The 17,536-nt window shown below is 45.5% G+C and overlaps 1 protein-coding gene across 2 annotated transcripts in view; it reads right to left on the bottom strand.

Moving 5' to 3' along the window:
- Positions 1-4,121: 4,121 nt before the first annotated feature.
- LOC108029617 (uncharacterized) overlaps positions 4,122-17,536 on the bottom strand; it is a 120,931-nt gene continuing 107,516 nt past the window's right edge. For both annotated transcript variants that reach the window (XM_050887085.1, XM_017102003.3), the window contains 2 exons: positions 7,009-7,187; positions 4,122-6,948 (listed from right to left, as the gene is read on the bottom strand). In XM_050887085.1, coding sequence (XP_050743042.1) covers positions 6,643-6,948; positions 7,009-7,187 — 485 coding nt within the window. In that variant the 3' untranslated portion in view covers positions 4,122-6,642. The remainder of the gene's footprint in view (positions 6,949-7,008; positions 7,188-17,536) is intronic.

A 17,536-nucleotide genomic window follows, 5' to 3' on the forward strand; every position in this document is an offset into this window, starting at 1 on the left:
CAGTTGCGCGTGCGCGTTGCGAATGAAAGTGAAACCGTCGGGCACTGAGCATTTCGTTTTCTTTTCTCGTCGTGGGTCGCAGTTGCTTTCGTCGCCGATGTTGCTGCCGCAACTGATGTTGCTGCTGCTGCTGCAGTTGCCGCTGCGGTTGCTGCTGCGATCCTTAAAGTGTAGCACAAAACTTGTCCAGCCGGCGATTGCGCAAGCTCCTCCGTCTCGCTCACTCCTTCCAGGCAATGACAATTTTGTTTTTATGGCTTTCTACGGCGGCAGCATTGACCCTGCCGAAAAGGCTGGCGCGGGAAAACGTTTTAACAGGTTTCGCTTGGAAGTGGCGGAGGCATGTGGCCAAATCCACCGAGAAAGCCCTTGGCATGCCCAAAGCGCCCATGCCCCTGCTCCCCAGCCGATCTCCTGCTTGCTGACATAAATTCTCGGCTCATTTCCTTGCCCGATAACACCTGATGCAATTATCGCACTCGCTTTACACCTGTCGGTTCGATCACCTTCGAACGCATTGTTTTCGTTCGCTTTTCCTCCACTTTCCTCCGCTTACCCGGGTGTTTTCATTAATTTTTAATGAGGCGGTGTTCGCGCAGTCCGCGGCGGCTGTTGCTGTGGAGCGTTTGACGTTTTCGGCTGATTGATTAACGTGGATGCGGTTTGCGGGCGCGGTGGAGACGTGCACTTGTTTTTATTTCTGTCTGATTTATTAAAATGCGACTTTTTTATTTATGCTTTGGTAATTCATTTTATTTATTGCATATTTAACGGCATTGTTTTTCTTTTCCTCGCGCCCTCTTTGAAGATATTTATTTTTATGGGGGAATTATTTGAAATGCATTCAAATAGAAATGAATTTAATTTAAAATTTGGAGTGGCAACTTTAAAACAGGTTTTAAAATATTAGAACCAAAGTTTTTTGTGAAAAATAATTTACCATTTAAATGAGGTTGTTCAATTTATTGGATATAAAATACGGCTTGAGAACAATTTTAGGCCAGACTCATTTGTGTTTTAATGTAATTTTGAATCGTTATAGGCAAATATTTAATAAATTCCCAGCTCAACTTTCTGTGACATGTCTGCCTTTAGTCGTAGTAGCCAAATGGATTCAGCCACAAAATATCTGTCAATGCAGAAACGGGGAAAGCGAGCGTTCTACCACAGCTAATACCCCTATTACCCTCAGATATAGATCCAGCGAGCATTGAGGTGTGATTTATGCCTTCCATAATCGGTTAGCTACTTTATCTGCTTGCATCTCATTAAAGAAATGTTGCATGCCTCAAGCACACACATGTGACTTTCTCCGATGGCGCTCGATGGGGAAAATGGAAACTGAAAATGGGACCGAGATCGCTTTTTCGGTTGGCATTTCTTTGGCGTTTTCCGCACCAATCGCACCAAACCTCAGAGACACATATGATGAAAAGCCAGGGAAGAGATTGCATAAGCGAGGCGGGCCTGGCTGAAGAAATCCCAACATATCCAGCCACCCCGGGGCAATGTGGCCATAAATTGCCATGACCAGCAACTAACTTGGCTAATTTTCGCCGGATCAGCATTTGCGAAAGTGTAACAGAAGTTACCTGCGGTCGACTTTCTTCCGCCTGGAAAAACTTGTCGCTGCAGCATTACAAAATCATCAAAAACTTGGCTAAGGAAATCTCTGAGATGCCTTGACCGCAAGTGAAATGGGACAGCAAAAAGAGAAATCGCAGAAATTGCGGAAAACCTATTAAAAGCAATTCGCTTAATTTCGTTACCGGACCGGCGTTGCTCATATATATTTACTCATTGTACTTCCCCAAAGCGCGCAGTCAGCCGGATAAGGCGTCGGGGAGGGGGCGTGGCAGTCGGCTAATTAAGTGCGCAGGGCAAATAAAATATAAGAGGGGAAAAAGGTAATTACAATCAACGGGACCAATCGGTGCGGCGGGGCCTCAGACCAAAAGCCAATTTCATGCAACAATCAATCAAAAACAATTTTTAATTTTGCGTTAACAATTTTCAGGCTGATCTGTTTTTTCCTTCGTGCTTGCACGCTTTTCCCCGCGTTGTTGGCGTTGTTCTGGCGTCCATTTTAACTGTGTGAAGTAAATTGGAAAATAAAGTTAAAATTAAAATGCATTAATTGAACTGTGAAATTTCATGCGAGCGTATTGGGAGGACTTATGGGCGCCAACGACGTGCAATGAAAACGATTTTAATTGTCAGCGTTTTAAGCTCGCTTAAAGTCGTCAGCGGTTACTCGGCGTGAATAGCACAGGGAATATGTTTGGCGAATAATCGGTGGCTGAAGGTTATAAGGTTAATACATCTCCGGCCAACGTTATAGGCTGCAGGTGCAGGCTCTCTGCTCTCCACTGTGCAGTTCCACTTCCCCCAAAGCCCGATTAGGAAATTTCTCCTACCACGATGGCTCCGAAGCGAGTGGAAACACAATCGCAGGCTAAACCCACTTATCGGGCCTTATATCTGTCCATACCTAGCCGACTCGCTCATTTTGCAACTGCATTAAGCCCGCAATTGTATGGTCATAGCCGGCTCCGGATTTCGGTTCCTCGATGGGGCGCCTATCATAAGCAAATTGAAATATGTGTGTGGCTTCTGCGCCGAAAGGGGAGGAGGATACGGGTGCCAGGTCTCGCAGCCGGTTTTTGGGGCCCGCATTTGACTTCGGTCGGGGCAACAATTAAAGCAAAATGCGCACAGTAATGCCAACTGGCCACTGCGGATATCTGCAGGACGGTCCAGAAAAGGGGCTTGGAGTGGTCCGGGCCTACCCTGTACCCATTGCGGGGAGCACCTTTCGCTGTGGCGCGTGCGTCGACACTAGCCACGGAGGCACCATCGCCAAGCATTGCCCCTGCGACACTCCACTCGATCACTGCTCGGGAGCATTGATTGATAAATTACACTGCGAGAATGATGGTGGAGCAACCGCTGTTTTTCGGCGTCACGATTGGCGGCAATCGAAGAAGTGAGTAGAGGTGTGGCTTAGGGAAATTAAAAAGCGATGAATATCTTTTCACCGCCTTAACCAGAGCAGTAAGCGAATCAAGTTCTTCAGAAGCAGTTATATTTCGAAAAAAAACTAAGTGTTCGTAGATAGCTTAACCATAAGCCTCACTGTACGGTACGCCCCCACTCGCTGTAATCTCACTGGCGCCTTGCGGATCGAAGGCATTTCACTGTCATTAGCGCCAGAAACCGGCCAGGTTATCGACGGCTTGTGCGGGCACATAAGGCCGAGGCTGGTGCTGGCGGCAAACAGGTTGCCCGACTCTTTGGGCCAAAAAGTGTAGCAGCCAGGTTCGCAGCCGGGCCATTGCAATCCTGCGGTGTCGATGTACTTTTGTATCTATACAACTGTTTTCAACTAATAAACAAGAGCCGCGCTGCTGCTGCCTGGCTCCAGTGTTGACAACGCAACAGTGGGCCTGGGATTGAGATCGGGATTGGCCAATGCACCAGACCCAACCGAACCGAACCATAAACCGGAATCTCCTTCACCCAAAGTCTGGCCTTTCCCTTTCGTTGGCCCCTGATTGATATTGATGCAACTGCCACTGAAGTGCAGGGTGCCAAAAATGATTGGCATTCCATTCAGGCTGAGCTGCAGCTTGTCCATTGCTCCGTGAAACAAATGTTCGCTCAGAGTGCGCGGCATGGAAAGTGTTTTTGGAGTTCCCTGTTCATCAAAGGACCAGAAGTGTTGGGTAGTTTGGTGAGGGCTGCGATACCCGAATTTACCGCGATCATTACACTTATAGATCAATCAGTTTCAAATAATATGCCACAGCTAGGAAAACGAACTGGCAATCCATTGCCGAAATAAAAGCATTCTACTGACCAGACAGCTTAAAATTAGAAACTGTATGTTTATGTCCACTTAAAAAACCCAGAAAATTGGTTCTGCTACTAACTTTTTATGTATTACCCACAAAAGAGTATCTGCACTGGCGACGGCTGGTGGTCTTTCCCTAAGTGATTTCCTCATTTCAGCTTAATGACGGGCGTTCCCGGCTGCTGATTGATTGGCTGGGTTTCCCCGCTCTCCCGGCCCTTGGTTGGACCACACCGCGACCACCCAGTTAAAGTAATTTTGTTTTTGTTGCATTTCTCTGCGTTTAAATTTTATTTCATGTTCATTTTCATTTCTGTGTGTTGTGTGTGTGGTGTCCGCTTGTTTCTGTTTGCTTTCTGTTGGCCGCTCCCCTCGCCCTCGCTTCGTTTTTATCTGCATTTTATTTGCATTCTCGTCGGCCTGTGTTTTACTTTATGCTAAATTGGCTATTTTGTTTTGTTCCTTTGTCACTTAAACTTGTAAATTTTCTCGGCAGGCTGCCCAGACCAGAGCTACCCGCACCCTGCTCCCTGCCCCTGCCTCCACACCTGGCACTAGCCCTGCGAAGTTGGCTTGAATCTACGCGGTTGCCGGCCGGATGGCCCGACCCTGGCCAAGAATTCGGAGTTATGGCATTGCTGGGCAGCGATCGGGGTGGCTTAAGAGATAGTTTTTGATTCTGTTGTCGGCTTCTTGCTGTGTCCGCTCCTATCCTGGAGATTTCGGCCATCTCCGAGGCCTCGTTTACGGCTAAAAGTGTTTTTGTGGTTGTTGTTGGTGGTGGTTGCTTACATTTCTCTTGGGCCTATGACTTATAAATGTAAACAGTTTCTGCTTATTGTAACACGTATTGTTGTAATTCGTATTTGTATTTGTATTTGTATTCGTAAATTTATGGGTTATTAGTGTCCCGACTCGCTTATCCAAACATTTTGCACTACAGATGAACGTTCTGCCTCTCCTATCGTAATTACTCATTGATTTAAAATTAATTTGCCACATTCGGGTTGTGTTGCACTTAGGAGCTAGTGTTTACTTTAGTTATATAAGCCTGTTGGTTGTTTGTTGGCTTCGATATAAATAATATTTTGTAAATATTACCAACACAATGAATCATAAATACAGTTCGCACTGTGAGCATTCACTTGTTTAGTAAGTTATTTGTTAGTTAACATGACGACGTGTTTGTTTGCTTGCTTTGTTCTTACAATTCGCAATTTTTTGCTGACAATAAACCCAAGGAGCGAACTCACTAAATCACTAAACTGAACTATACATAGGGTACACACTTGTCAGTATGCTGGCGGGCATACTCCTCCTCACATGCGCATTCGCATTAATGATTAACGTAACCTCATTTAAACTTATCGCTTTACAATGCTGCTCGCCAGAATTCTTTGAACTCTGCAAATTTAATTTCTGCGACTAAATTGGCGTTAGGTTCTTGTAAGTATTCCTGGTTTTTACACGGGTCGCTTAGCCTATCAATATATATTGGTATGTATTGCGCATAGGATAAAGAGTAATCTGAAGCTTAGATCGTCTAAGAAATAAATTACAAAAGCTTGGGCTTTGTACACAAAATTGGTGGCAAGCAATCGACTTTGCTGGCTCTTCGCTGATCTTCAAACCGAAATAATTTACAATAGCTGGATATCGAACGGTTAGATTGCTGTGTGGGCTGTTATGTTACATACAATGTTGTTTAATTTACTCGTGGAGCTGCTACGTATGATATTTAAATCGCATTACTTTTGCTTTCAAACAACATTTAACACATGGTATATAATATTTTGTATGTTTTCGGTTTTCTCCTTTGGATTGAGCAATTCTCTACTTGAACATTTATGTACATACAATTATCGCTTACGTGGAGGGTCTCTCATTTGTTTTTGGGACTATAATAAGGTATGCTTACTTTTGTGTTATACAAATATTGGTAGTAAATAGAAACGATTAACTTTTGGTCCTTTCAAACGATTTGAAAACCATAAGCAACTTAAAGGTGCGGTTTAATGCCTAATGGAACCCAATAAGTTTAGGTTAAAACTCTTTTGATCATTCGCTTAATTTCATTTCCCAAAATATCTTACAGTTCCTTTGCTCTGGGCAAACTTTTCAAATGGAAGGAATTTGTTCGTGCCTGGTATTACTTCGTCTTTCACTTTTCATATACAATTCTAAACTATAGGTTCTTCTCCTGGTGCTTTAGTTCTAAACATTTTCAAAATATTTAACAAAATCAGTCACATTCTCGATCTCTCTTTTTCATCGAAAAGGAACTTAAAGTATTTGTAATAATCAACTTCTAACAATGTTTTCCCAAAGAATTGTAAACTTCTCCTTACGATTTCTGGCTTTGGCATGTTGGTTAGGCGCACACTCATACACATTGACATACAGCGATAGGGTTACAGTTAAGGTTACAGTTAGGGTTACCGTTACAGCTAGGGGTTTTAGTAACATATTCGAAGAGCTAAGGGACAAAGAGTTGAATCCCTTTCAGGCTTCTAGAGAGTTTTGCAAGGGTACTGATGGGCCTGGGGTCTTAGCCTACGGCAATTTTGATGCTTGGCTAAGTCGGTTAAGGATGCACATATGTATTGCTATATAGAGTAGTAGTGGCGTAGCATAGTCCACGTGGTAATGTCGAGTAATTGGTAAATCCATACGTATGCTTAGCCATAGGGTGTTGGATTACATAGAACAATTGGTGTAGTAAACGCGCGTCAGTCACTCCGAAAGAAATCATTCACTCAGCCATCTTTCGCACACCATCCGACCTAAATCTAATGACTGTTTCTAATTATCGGAGCTAGAACCAGGCTCAAGACCGCCGCCCACCAGCCACGCCCAGTGGCGGGACTGCCACTGAAGACGGGAAAATGGATCTGCTCTGGTGGGTTCAGCTCCTCCTCCTCGTCGTCGTCGATGGAGTTAGACAGCTGTCGATGGCGCTTGGTGAAATTCACATTGAATACCGCCTCGGCAACGCCGCCTGGCGTAGACACTACGAAATAGAAGGTCCTCGGAACCCGTTCGTGCATGCTGACGTAGGTCAGACGCGCCTCCTTGCAAAACGGGGTGGGCAGATCCTGCGGGTGGGGATAATCGATTACATTTCCGCTGTGAATTACCTCTGCGTCATCACTCACCTTCACTGCGTAGGCCAGCACCGTGCTGCCGTACTGGTTTCCGGGCGTGAAAACCCGATCCCCATGCAACCAACGAGCGGCGTGAGCCGGAGGATTGGCGCAGAACTCCACGTTGAGGTGCAGCGGCGATCCCGGATAGGCAATGGGCGTGGCGTTTAGAGCCGTCACTGTGGGAGCGCCTGGAAAGAGAAGAGGAAAGATCGGCGCTTAGTTGGAAATTGCTAGGAATGAGTTGCTAATTATTACATATTCTTCTAGAACCTAAGATCCTTAATTTATTTTTTCGTTCTTAAGATATTGACAAAATATTATCTAAATAATGTACAATAAGAACGAGGAGGAGGATTAGTGCAGCTGAATCGTTCTTAAAAACTTTAGTGATTTTACTCTCGCAGTTAACACAGCCTTGGCTTGTTAGCCAGGCCCCCAGAAGTTTTCGCATCGAGATTCCCTAAGCAAACTTCTCTAAGCCCTCTGCGTCGCACTTCACACATGCTAAGCCAATTCCGACGCAACTGTACCCTGATGCCAAGTTTGTTTCGCCTCGCATCAGCTGCAATTAAAGCCAGGGCGGAAAGTTTACGGCCACCGTTACCGCCACCGCCATTGCCATCAGCATTGCCATCGCCACTAATTAAAAGCGTATCACCCGACAAATGTGCCACTTACTGCCACAGGAGCCCAGCAACAGCCAAACGCCCTCAAGAACGATCTGCACCTCTGGAAAAGTAAACGCTCAGAGCGGAGTGGGAAAAATCAAAATAAATAGAGAACATGTCGGGGGGCCAAAGGAAAAGTTGGGCCAAGAACGCCGAAACTTCATTAAAAAGTTTGCGCCAAAGCGAATTTTGTGGAACTTATGTGGGCCGTGTGCACAGAGTAGGGGATTATCTCTGTGAGATGCTTAAGCCTGACGCTGTTGGCCAGCACTGCGACAATCCAATTAGACACATGTGCCATCCCCGTCCCTCTCGGCCACCTCTTCAGTTGTTTCCCAGCATATTTAATTATCGAGAGGCTCGAAATTTTGCAATTTTCCTCATCATCGCCCTGAAACAGAGACTTATGGACTGGGTAAAGAAGCAGGGTTGCCAAATAAACTTGTGCCGCAATGGCGAGCCCGGCCAACAAAATGGTCGAAAGTGCTAAGTGCAAATGAGTGTTGGGCGGGCGAGCAGGCAGACACAAACAAAAACAAATCGAAGAACTCCGTTCGACACTCGCAAATTTATAACCAGAAACACCCTTTTGCCAGGGAGCTGGGCGGCAAACTGTAAAATCAATTAAAGCAAGTGCGGCAGGGTTGTGCCTGCCAAATTATGCGTTCAACGCCATTTTGGAGAGCCCTGCTCGTCCTGCCAACCCCTGGTCCCCGAGGAAAAAGTGTAATTTATTTGACAGCCAAAAATGATTTTTGCATGAGGCTGTTACCCATTCAGCAAACCATTTACAGAGCTCTCAAAGAGATTTAAATTCTATTTTGATTTGCAGCCAGTGAGCCGTGTGCAAGCATGTTACCCCAGAGCCCAGGTGGATGGCTGTAGACGTGCCCCCAAGGTCAGTGCTTTGGTCATTGGTGCGACTTTTAATTTGATTTCAACTCGGTCCACCTGGGGGCGCCAAATAGAAATGAGTTTTAAATTGCCCGCAGTTGGGGAGCGGCAATGGGAATGGCAGTGAAAAAGCTTTGGCTCAGTTCCTGTTAAATAATACGGCTTCCCAGAGAATCTTTTCGTGAAATACCAATAACAACAGGGGAAAATGCCCGTTGAAAAGGATCAATTTATGAAAGGGAATCAAGCCTAAAAAGCAACTACAAGGCAGAAAACAAGGGGGACACAGTAAAAAGTTGTCTTCCCCAAGTAATTGCAGCTCGCGAGTGAACGCAGAAAATCAATTATTTTTCCGGTGGTTATTTTTTCCCCGCCTTCTAGGGCACTTTCCAACACTGCCCGTTCGCAAAGAACGCCAACGCATTTAAAGCAGTGACGGAAGAAAAAGAAAAACAGCTTTCAGCAACGAGCAATCAGTGGGGCACAGTCACGAGCTCCGAAAAGCATCTACCACTCCTCAACCAAAGTGTTGTAAAACGTTTTCCTCTCTTGTTGTTGCCTCACCTCTTTGCAAAGTTTCGCACAAAAGGCAACTACGAAAAATTAAGTTAACTTTTTCGGGCAACGTGAATTGAGTAATTTTCAGCCGTAAAACTTTATTATTTTGGACTGGTGGACTTCGCCGCGTCCGCTCCCCTTTTCCTTGCCCATTGTTGTTGCAACAATTGTAGAACATGCAAAGTTGCTGTTATTGTTTAAATATTTATTTTCAGCTGTTGCAGCTGTAAATGCTGGCAGGAAAAGTTGTCTAGTGCCCGAAAGTGGGCAAAAACATGCAAATTTCATTGGGAAGCGAGGAGAGAGGAACCGCCAAAGCAACTCTTCGGGCAAAGGACCAAAGCAACATGTAATTACATTAAGCCAGCCGAATTAAGCTACACTTTTAAATGGCCTCAAACGCAGAGATGGAACAAAGTGCTGGAATGGCGAAGCTTGTTCCGAAAAGCGGAAATGGGGGTATAATCTATTATTATTTATAATCATAACCTACTCCCATCCTCTTTGGCACATTCGACGGAGCCTGTTTGCTCGATTTGCAGTCTGCATAACCTTTTGGATATTTTAAGCCCAACAATTGTTTTTCTCCTAGCTAAGAAAGAACGCTCCCATGGCTATATTTCATTGGACAGTTGTGAGTGCCAAGCTGCCAAAGAAATCGCATAACGGCTCGGATTAGAGCAATTACAGGTGAGAGGCGCCAGAAGACCTAAACGGCTGGCCAAACATGCCCCGGGGGCTTAAAGCTCCACCTTACATTCCGGCTCAGAGTCAGGCAAATGTTGTTAAGTATGCAGTGCTCCATGGGCAAACACTAAGATAACAGCAATCCGACAGGCAGCAAGTGAAAACAACAATCATAATATTCAATTATGCAATGGTTGCCCGAGGAGCAGTGCGGACTGGACGTGGACCCGTGGATCCGTGACTCCGGATGCGAAGGCCAGGGGAGGAGGAGCAGAACAACTGGCTTGTTCCACGTTCTGGCCCTGAATAATTAATAAACATTGTGTGCACTTAATGCAAAAAGCTGCAAATAAAATTACCAACTGTCGGCTCGTTGTGTACCGAAATCATTGCCGGGCGTTGAAAAAACAAAGCAAACCGGGTCCGAGGCTCAAATTGAAATTACGTGCCCGGGCTGAGCAATCAAAGAGGGATTAGCGGGTTGTTTTTGCTCTTAGTTGGCCATTTGTCACTTGCCAATTGCACAGCACCACCTTTGGGCGCTTTTAATTGAATTTATTGTCGACGAAGCATCTGCTGAATTATTGATTGCCGCGATGACAAGTTAACCCAGTGAGGGATGCGACTTTCAGGAGGGCCAAGGCTTCTCGGCATTTATCTTAAGTTTTCCAACTTTCGGGCCAGCCTAAGTTGCTCAAAAATTAATGAGGGACTGGGCAGAGGCACCGTGTCGCTGGTATTTAGCCAAAAGGCTGAAAAACTTCACAGAGTAATCTTGTGTTTGTGTGGTTTGCTCTGGTTTTAAAAGTCGGAGCACGCGTTGTACGGGCGATCTTTAGAGACGCTTTCTTGCGGCCCTATGAATTTTTAATGAAATTGACTTGGTTCTACAGACTAAGAACCACGCTTTGGGTAACGGTCAACAGGGTATTTGAAAGCGAACGACTTTATTTATTAAGCGATGTGGACAACAAAATATAAGAGTCAAATTGTAGAATAATAGGGTTGCTAATAATACTTTTCGCCAGTTTTTCCTTTTCAAAATCCTAGTTTCTAGTTGGAGGTGCTTTTCCTGTGTACCCATAAGTATTCTTGATGTTTTGAGAACATCGCATGCTTTACTTTTCCTAATTGAAATCCCTTCAAGTATGTCGACTTCAAAGTCAATTGCTCGGGGACAACTGCACTGCTGTACTAAACCCGAGAGAAGAGAACTGGGCCATTAAGAGTGACCAAGCAAACTTTGAGGCTGCGATGACCTCTGAGTGGCGAGAGGAGCGGACCGAGATCTAGACAGAGATTGATATATGGTGGGGTAAAGTGCAGCTCTACTTTCACCAGGGTTATCTTTTCTCCCTGGCGCTCTGCAGGCCCTGTGTGCGCTCGTCCACACACTCGAGTAAATATCTGTAACCCAAATCTTGAAAATTTACAAAGCGCGCTTCTATGGCTGGCATCGTTGTCAACACAAATTAAGCTAGCATGTAAAACTGAATGGCATGGTATAGAATGGGACACGGGGAATGGGTTGCCTCCGCCCTGGCGCAATCCCGCCGTAGTTTACGTATTTAAATATGCTCTTTCACTTTCAATATCAAATGAGTGGCTGGTGGGCAACTTTTGCCTGACAGCAAGATTGCAACTTGTAGATACACGGATACGTAGATACTTTGGCCGGGACCGACAAAGTTTGCCAAATATGTATGAACGTGTGTGCGCATACTCGTGGATCCGAACTTTGAATGAACATCTTCGTATGAAACAGCAACCCAATTTGAGACAATCCCCTTTCCCCCCGCAGCTATTGCAAATTGCACAAGTTGCCAAAAATCGCTTCACATGTGCCACTTAAAGTTTTCGGTTTTTGGCCCGGCTCTGTCCTGCAGCTTGCCAACTTGCAAGTTGCCAGTACTTTTCCTCTCCTGCATCCGCCCTCCGAATTTTCCGAGCTACCTGCCACTTGTAAATTTAATAAATTTTTGCTTTTTTGTCTACTTACGTTGGGCCGAGAAAGTGAGATGTCAGAAAACTCTTAAGTGATGTTGGTAAACACACAGAATTATGGTTAAACAAGTTGAAAGTGAAGTCTAGAGGAATGACAAAGTTTGATGGAATCGAACGTTCATTTAGTGTTCACACATAAATTCTACCTGCTAGAGCTGGGCAAACTGAATAGTTTCCTGAGCATTACTTGGCACTCTCTGCAAAGGGAAATTAAATTGTTGAGAGTTTTTACTCGTATGAAAACTAATCTTTGAATCTTAGCATATTATTGTTAAAAGGCTCTGTTTTTGTTCGGCCTAAGACCCTTCTCCTGACTGAGCCAAAACATTTGGAAGTGCTAACTGGATGTTCAGTTCCGACTGTCAACCTGGTCCCTTGACACTAAGGGTCCCGGCAGGCCTCAACCCCCTGGATAGTCGTCAGCACCCGGCGCCAGGACCTCTCTGTTGCGCCCATGTATTTGCGTAGGCGCCTGATAAAATTGCGTGTCCAGTGTCCATGGCGAATGGTGCCAATGCTTGCGGTTATGGCGAATGCCAACCAGACACGCCCCGCCGAAGTGGGTGTTGGTAGGTGCGCTTGGGGTGCGTGTAGCAGGCCTATGCTTTATCGTCTGACATTTGACATTTTTATTAGCTTTGTGGCGACGGCGTTTAATTACTTTGCACGCTGCGAACAATGTCCGACATTTTTATATGCACTTCCTGCCCAGTGAAACGCAATTAAAATATGCACCGAGTAATTTGCCAGGCCGTTGACCGACCCAAAAAACAGGCGAGGACAGCTCATTATCCCATGAAATGCGGATGCTACCACTTTTGACAACAGTAATGAGTCAATGAAGTCCGACTGTCTGCTCAGCCTATTAGGACCGCTTCCTTGACAGCGCTAAATGGGTTCCCCGTACCACGGTCCGCTGGCAGGGGTTGACATCGTTGCAGGGCAACTCAGCTGCCTCTCAGCGGCCCACTTATTAGTTCGGTGCAAAACCAAAAAATGTGGCTGCCGCTGGGCACAATTGGTGGCTGGATTTCAGAAGGGGTTGAGACCACCCAACCAGCCAATCTCCCCTGCTGGCAGCACTCGACGTCTTGCGGCGCTAAATTTGCATGCTCAAGTGCGGAAATCAACTGCATTTTGCTAATATTTTTGCCAGCCAAGTGCGAGTTGGTCGAGTGGCGGGAAATAGTTTTGATTTCGTCCCTGAGAGGTCACACACTAGGCTGTCAGTTTGTTTTACTGCTCGCATCCGGCGGGGTCAGGTCGGTCCGGAAGGGGTGGTGGTCGGCTGGACCACTGGCGACATTGCGACGTCTGGTGGCGTCTATTTGCTCAAATTTTTCAGCTCATTTCCGCTGCAGCTGCAGACAGCCCGAAAAACCCACCAGAGCTATTCACCAGCACTGGCGCTTTCCCAAATCAGCCAACAAAAATGGAAAAACACTTGAAAACAAAAAAAATAATGGTGGCTTTTAAATATATTTTTATATATTGAATAAACTTTTTGATTCTATTTTAGAAGGGGAAGCCTAAAACGTTTGCCTCACACTGTAAATCTTATTAATTTTAATCAGTAAAGCAAGATTTATGCACACGAGTTTTAGGGTTTTAGGTAACGTAAGTTATGTAATTAGTGTCTGCCCGAAAATCCCAGCAAACCCTGCTCTTCCCTGTACCCTACTTCGTGAACTCTCTGCTACAGTGAACAATAACTAAATAACTGGGGCCCTGATAGACTGCTAGGTATATTATTATTAGCTAGTCCCATTCAAAAAGGTCAGATCTACCCGGAAAACGCCAAGTTGACAGCCTAGTTTCTGCCATCCCGTTCCCAATTTGCATGTCTCTCCCGCTCTCGCTCCTGAAAATGGCCAAAAATGATTTCTGCAACTGTCTGAAAAGTTTTCACATGCAGCCTTGGCAGCCATTTTTTTTAGCTTTCCGGGGTGTTTTTGATGACAAGTTTCTGACTTCATATTTTAACTAACGACTGCAGACAGCCACCCGCACTGAGATTGGAATAGAGCAGGCCACACATATGGAAAATTATAATTTAGTCAACAATTTTTTGGTCCGACTGTGTGTGTGTTCTGCAGGAAAATTGAAGCGTAAAAATTATGCTTGGGTGCGTTCTGTGCTAAAGACAACACACCGAGGAGGACACAAAACTTTTGACAACACGCAGTAAGGACGACAGTAATGAGTCAGGGAAAGTTCTGGCTTGCATTCGGGCCATTCCTTGGCTTTTCCAGGAAAACTATTTCGAATGCACATTCCCTGTGCGAGCGAGAAATTGCTTATAATTAGGAAGAGTTAGAATATTTACCCAGCAAATCAATCGGAAATCGAAGTGAGGGTCATTTCAGCAAATTGCCGGGCTGAAATGAATTATTTTAAAATAAAAGGTCGTACTTCAAAGTACTCTGCAGACAGTGGTTAAACTATTTACCAATTTATCGGAGATTCCCCTGGGCTTCCTTATGGGAAGACTTTGAAGTTTTTAATCCATTTCAACCCTCCGCAAATCCACTTCGAAAACGTTTATCTAATGCTCAAGATCGTTCTTAAGGGCGGGGCTCAGAAGCATTTAACATGCAATTTAGCGCAGCTGCTGTGAAAATTCCGGGCTGTCCTTAACGTTTGGTCGCAGGGCGCACCAAATTGCCATTTAAATGAGGCACAAATGAAAAGCAAAGGGGGCGAGATTCGTTCGCATATTTTTTGGAAGGGACCCAAAGGTAAAAATTTGGCCAGCCCCGACCCCAAACCTAATGAGTAGAAACAAAGCAATCATTGCTGGCAAGCGCGGCAAATTCCGAAGCAAATTTGCCAAGAAGAAAAATTACGCATGGAAAATGGAAAATGCGAAAATATTCCTCCTCATGCGTTGATCAAAAGCGAGCAACGTGCATATTACAAATTAGCATGCATAAAGCAGGGCCGCGAACGGCATGGCCAGAAATGGGAGGGGACTCGAGGGTGCCAGGGCATAAAGCAATATTTATGTTCCCGTATTGCTTGGGGGAGTTGCGATGAGGTGGCCCGCGCTTCTTGGTCTAAATTAAGCGTGGAATACGCGTGGAGAGCTTTTATTAAAACAGGCCGAGCCTGGGTCCCATTGTACTGCAGACAGCTCTTCCGTTCTGCTTCCCTGCTTCCCTGGTTCCCGGGGTTCTAATAAAAATTCCGCAAATAATCTTTGGGAGGGAGCTCGGCATTACGCACAGGGAATGCAATATGGGGACAAGATTGATGAACGGATCTTTACAACATTTTAATGTGACTTACTTTAATATTAGTTTATGGGGTGGACAACCTTTGCTAGGCAGTTCCAGTTGATCGAAAAAGTGTTTGAAAAACCAGACTGTTTTAGGAAGTGGCACCCAACGTTAGTTCACCATTTTGTCAATCTCAGGAATCGGTCGACTGCAGTCAGCTGGCTTTCAGGCAGTTCATTTATGGATATTTCTTATTAAAATCTACTTTGCCACAACTTTTCGCAGCATTTGTTTGAATTACTTAAAATGGCCATGCATGGCAGGAGGAACAGCGCCGGCAAGGGGACCAACTCGACTACTGAGCTACTTTTGCCAACTGCCAGTTAACATATGCATAGCCGGCCACGCCTCTCCGCCCAAGCCCCCGCCCGCACACACACTGTCAACAAGAAAACGCCCACATAAAGTTAACGACAGCGAGCGAGGGCAAAAAGAAACCAGAAAGATGGCGAAATTGTGAGAGAAAATTGTTATTTAATTTGTGTGAGTGCTGAACATTTTTGCAGCTGCTGTTGCTCAAGTTCTTGCTGCGAACTTTTGCCCAGCACACGCACTAACTTTAACACAAGCATAAATTTGGGCGCACACAGATACTCCAGGGGTGAGGGCGAGTGGGTGGGTAAGTAAGTGCACTTTGCATTGGGGCCGCCGCGAATCCTTTGGCTTTCTTCAAAATTCATATGCACATTTATTTTACTCACAGCCCGCTTCTCAAGTAGCTGCATATGCAAGTAGGTGCAGCAGCTTCTCTTCTCATGTGCTGCATAATTTCCGCCCACCTCCAGCTTTTTTCTTGGCTTAAACGAAGCGTAAACGCAACACAGGCTGCGCTTTTAAGTCACGAGTTCATTAGGAGAGCCGGGGAAAACAAAGGGGAGCACAACGTTCACATGCATAATAAAGACAGCCCTGCCTCGCCCTCCTTCCGCTCGGACTAATCAAAAATGTCAACGAAGCAAATGATTGAGGCCGCAGTAATCCCTTTGTCATCGCTTTGGCCTTCTCCATTTGACTTGGTAATTATGGACAGGTAATCAGTGCAGCTCACGGCTTGGGGGCGATTGAGAGGTTCTATTGGTCGGCTGCTCATAATGAAAATGTATGGTCCTCAGACTCTCTTCTCTTTTAGCAGCATCGAAAAAATAGCGAACCTTCTGTTTGCAGACAGAAATATATTGTATAAAAACAGGTTTGGTTTTCTTGAGAACTAAAAAAACATTGGCCCAGCAAATCAAAAGGCACTGATTAAATATTTCAATTTGTAAGGCGTCTGAGTATTAGAACAATTATAGTTCAAGGCGTGGGTTTTAAGCCCAGTAGCCTAGCTCAATTGGTAAGTTTTTAAGAAAAAACATAGTTTTGAACAGACAGCACTACAAGCGACAATCAATAAATTTTTTCCTGTGCTTTTTTCTTTGAAGGAAAAGCGAAACTTTGCAGACAGTCGAGGACAACTTTTTCGGAGTCCTTCTTTGTATTTAGTGTAATTTTACAAGCAAACACAAATAGTGGAAGTAACTAAAGCATCCTATCTTGGCACACACAACTGCTAACTGAGGAGTGTTTTACCCGTTCTTGGATGCTGGGCTCCGAATTTAATCTATTGTACGGTTGCCCTGTCGCTCCCCTTTCCGCATCCAACCCTCTCGGCTTCCCAGCTACCCGGACGTCTTTGACTGGAAGCCCGGGAATCCGTTGCCGGCTGCCTTTTGATAAATATGACTATTTTACGCTTCCCTCCGCCGACAGCACCCAACCCCAGTCCCTCGTTGTTTATTTGCGTTAAGTGTTAGCAGCCGGGCTCGTCCCATCCCGTGCCCCTCGCTCCACCCAGCCCCCACTTTCCCGGCTGCCTGGGATTTTGTTTATCTAGCACTCAATTTCGCAGTTTTAATGACAAACTGTCTTACCTTGAAATTGCATGCGGGAGCATTATAAGTGTCTCCACTTCGTGTACAACACCGACATCCCTATCGCCCGCCCACACCCACTTCGCCCCACATCCACACATTCACAGCCACATCCACAGCCACATCCACATACAACGCCCACTTCTCGGTCCCGGGCAAGGACTTTGTTTGATTGCTTGGCTTCGCTCGTCCGGAGATCTGGGAGCTGAGCTGTTTCATGTTTGGATTGCACTCGAGGGTAAGCTTGGCCAGGTCCTCACTCGTCCTGCTCCTGGCAGACGGCAGGATCTCGATCTCCACCCACTACTCACTCCCCCACAGCCCCTCGACCACTTGGCAAGTTTTATTGTCTCAATGTCCACTTGGCTTTTGCCTCAAGACAACTTAATGCGCTTTGCTTGGAGTAGACAACTGGAGGTGATGTGAAGTCAAAGCTAACGCATTTTCCTTAATTTCCGGCAGCATGATTTCCAATTTTTCCTTCCAACTTCCCTAACCTCGTCGGATGGCTGATTGGTATTGCCTTTCGCAATGTCAT

Source organism: Drosophila biarmipes, chromosome 2R (assembly GCF_025231255.1).
Source record: "Drosophila biarmipes strain raj3 chromosome 2R, RU_DBia_V1.1, whole genome shotgun sequence".
NCBI lineage: Eukaryota > Metazoa > Arthropoda > Insecta > Diptera > Drosophilidae > Drosophila > Drosophila biarmipes.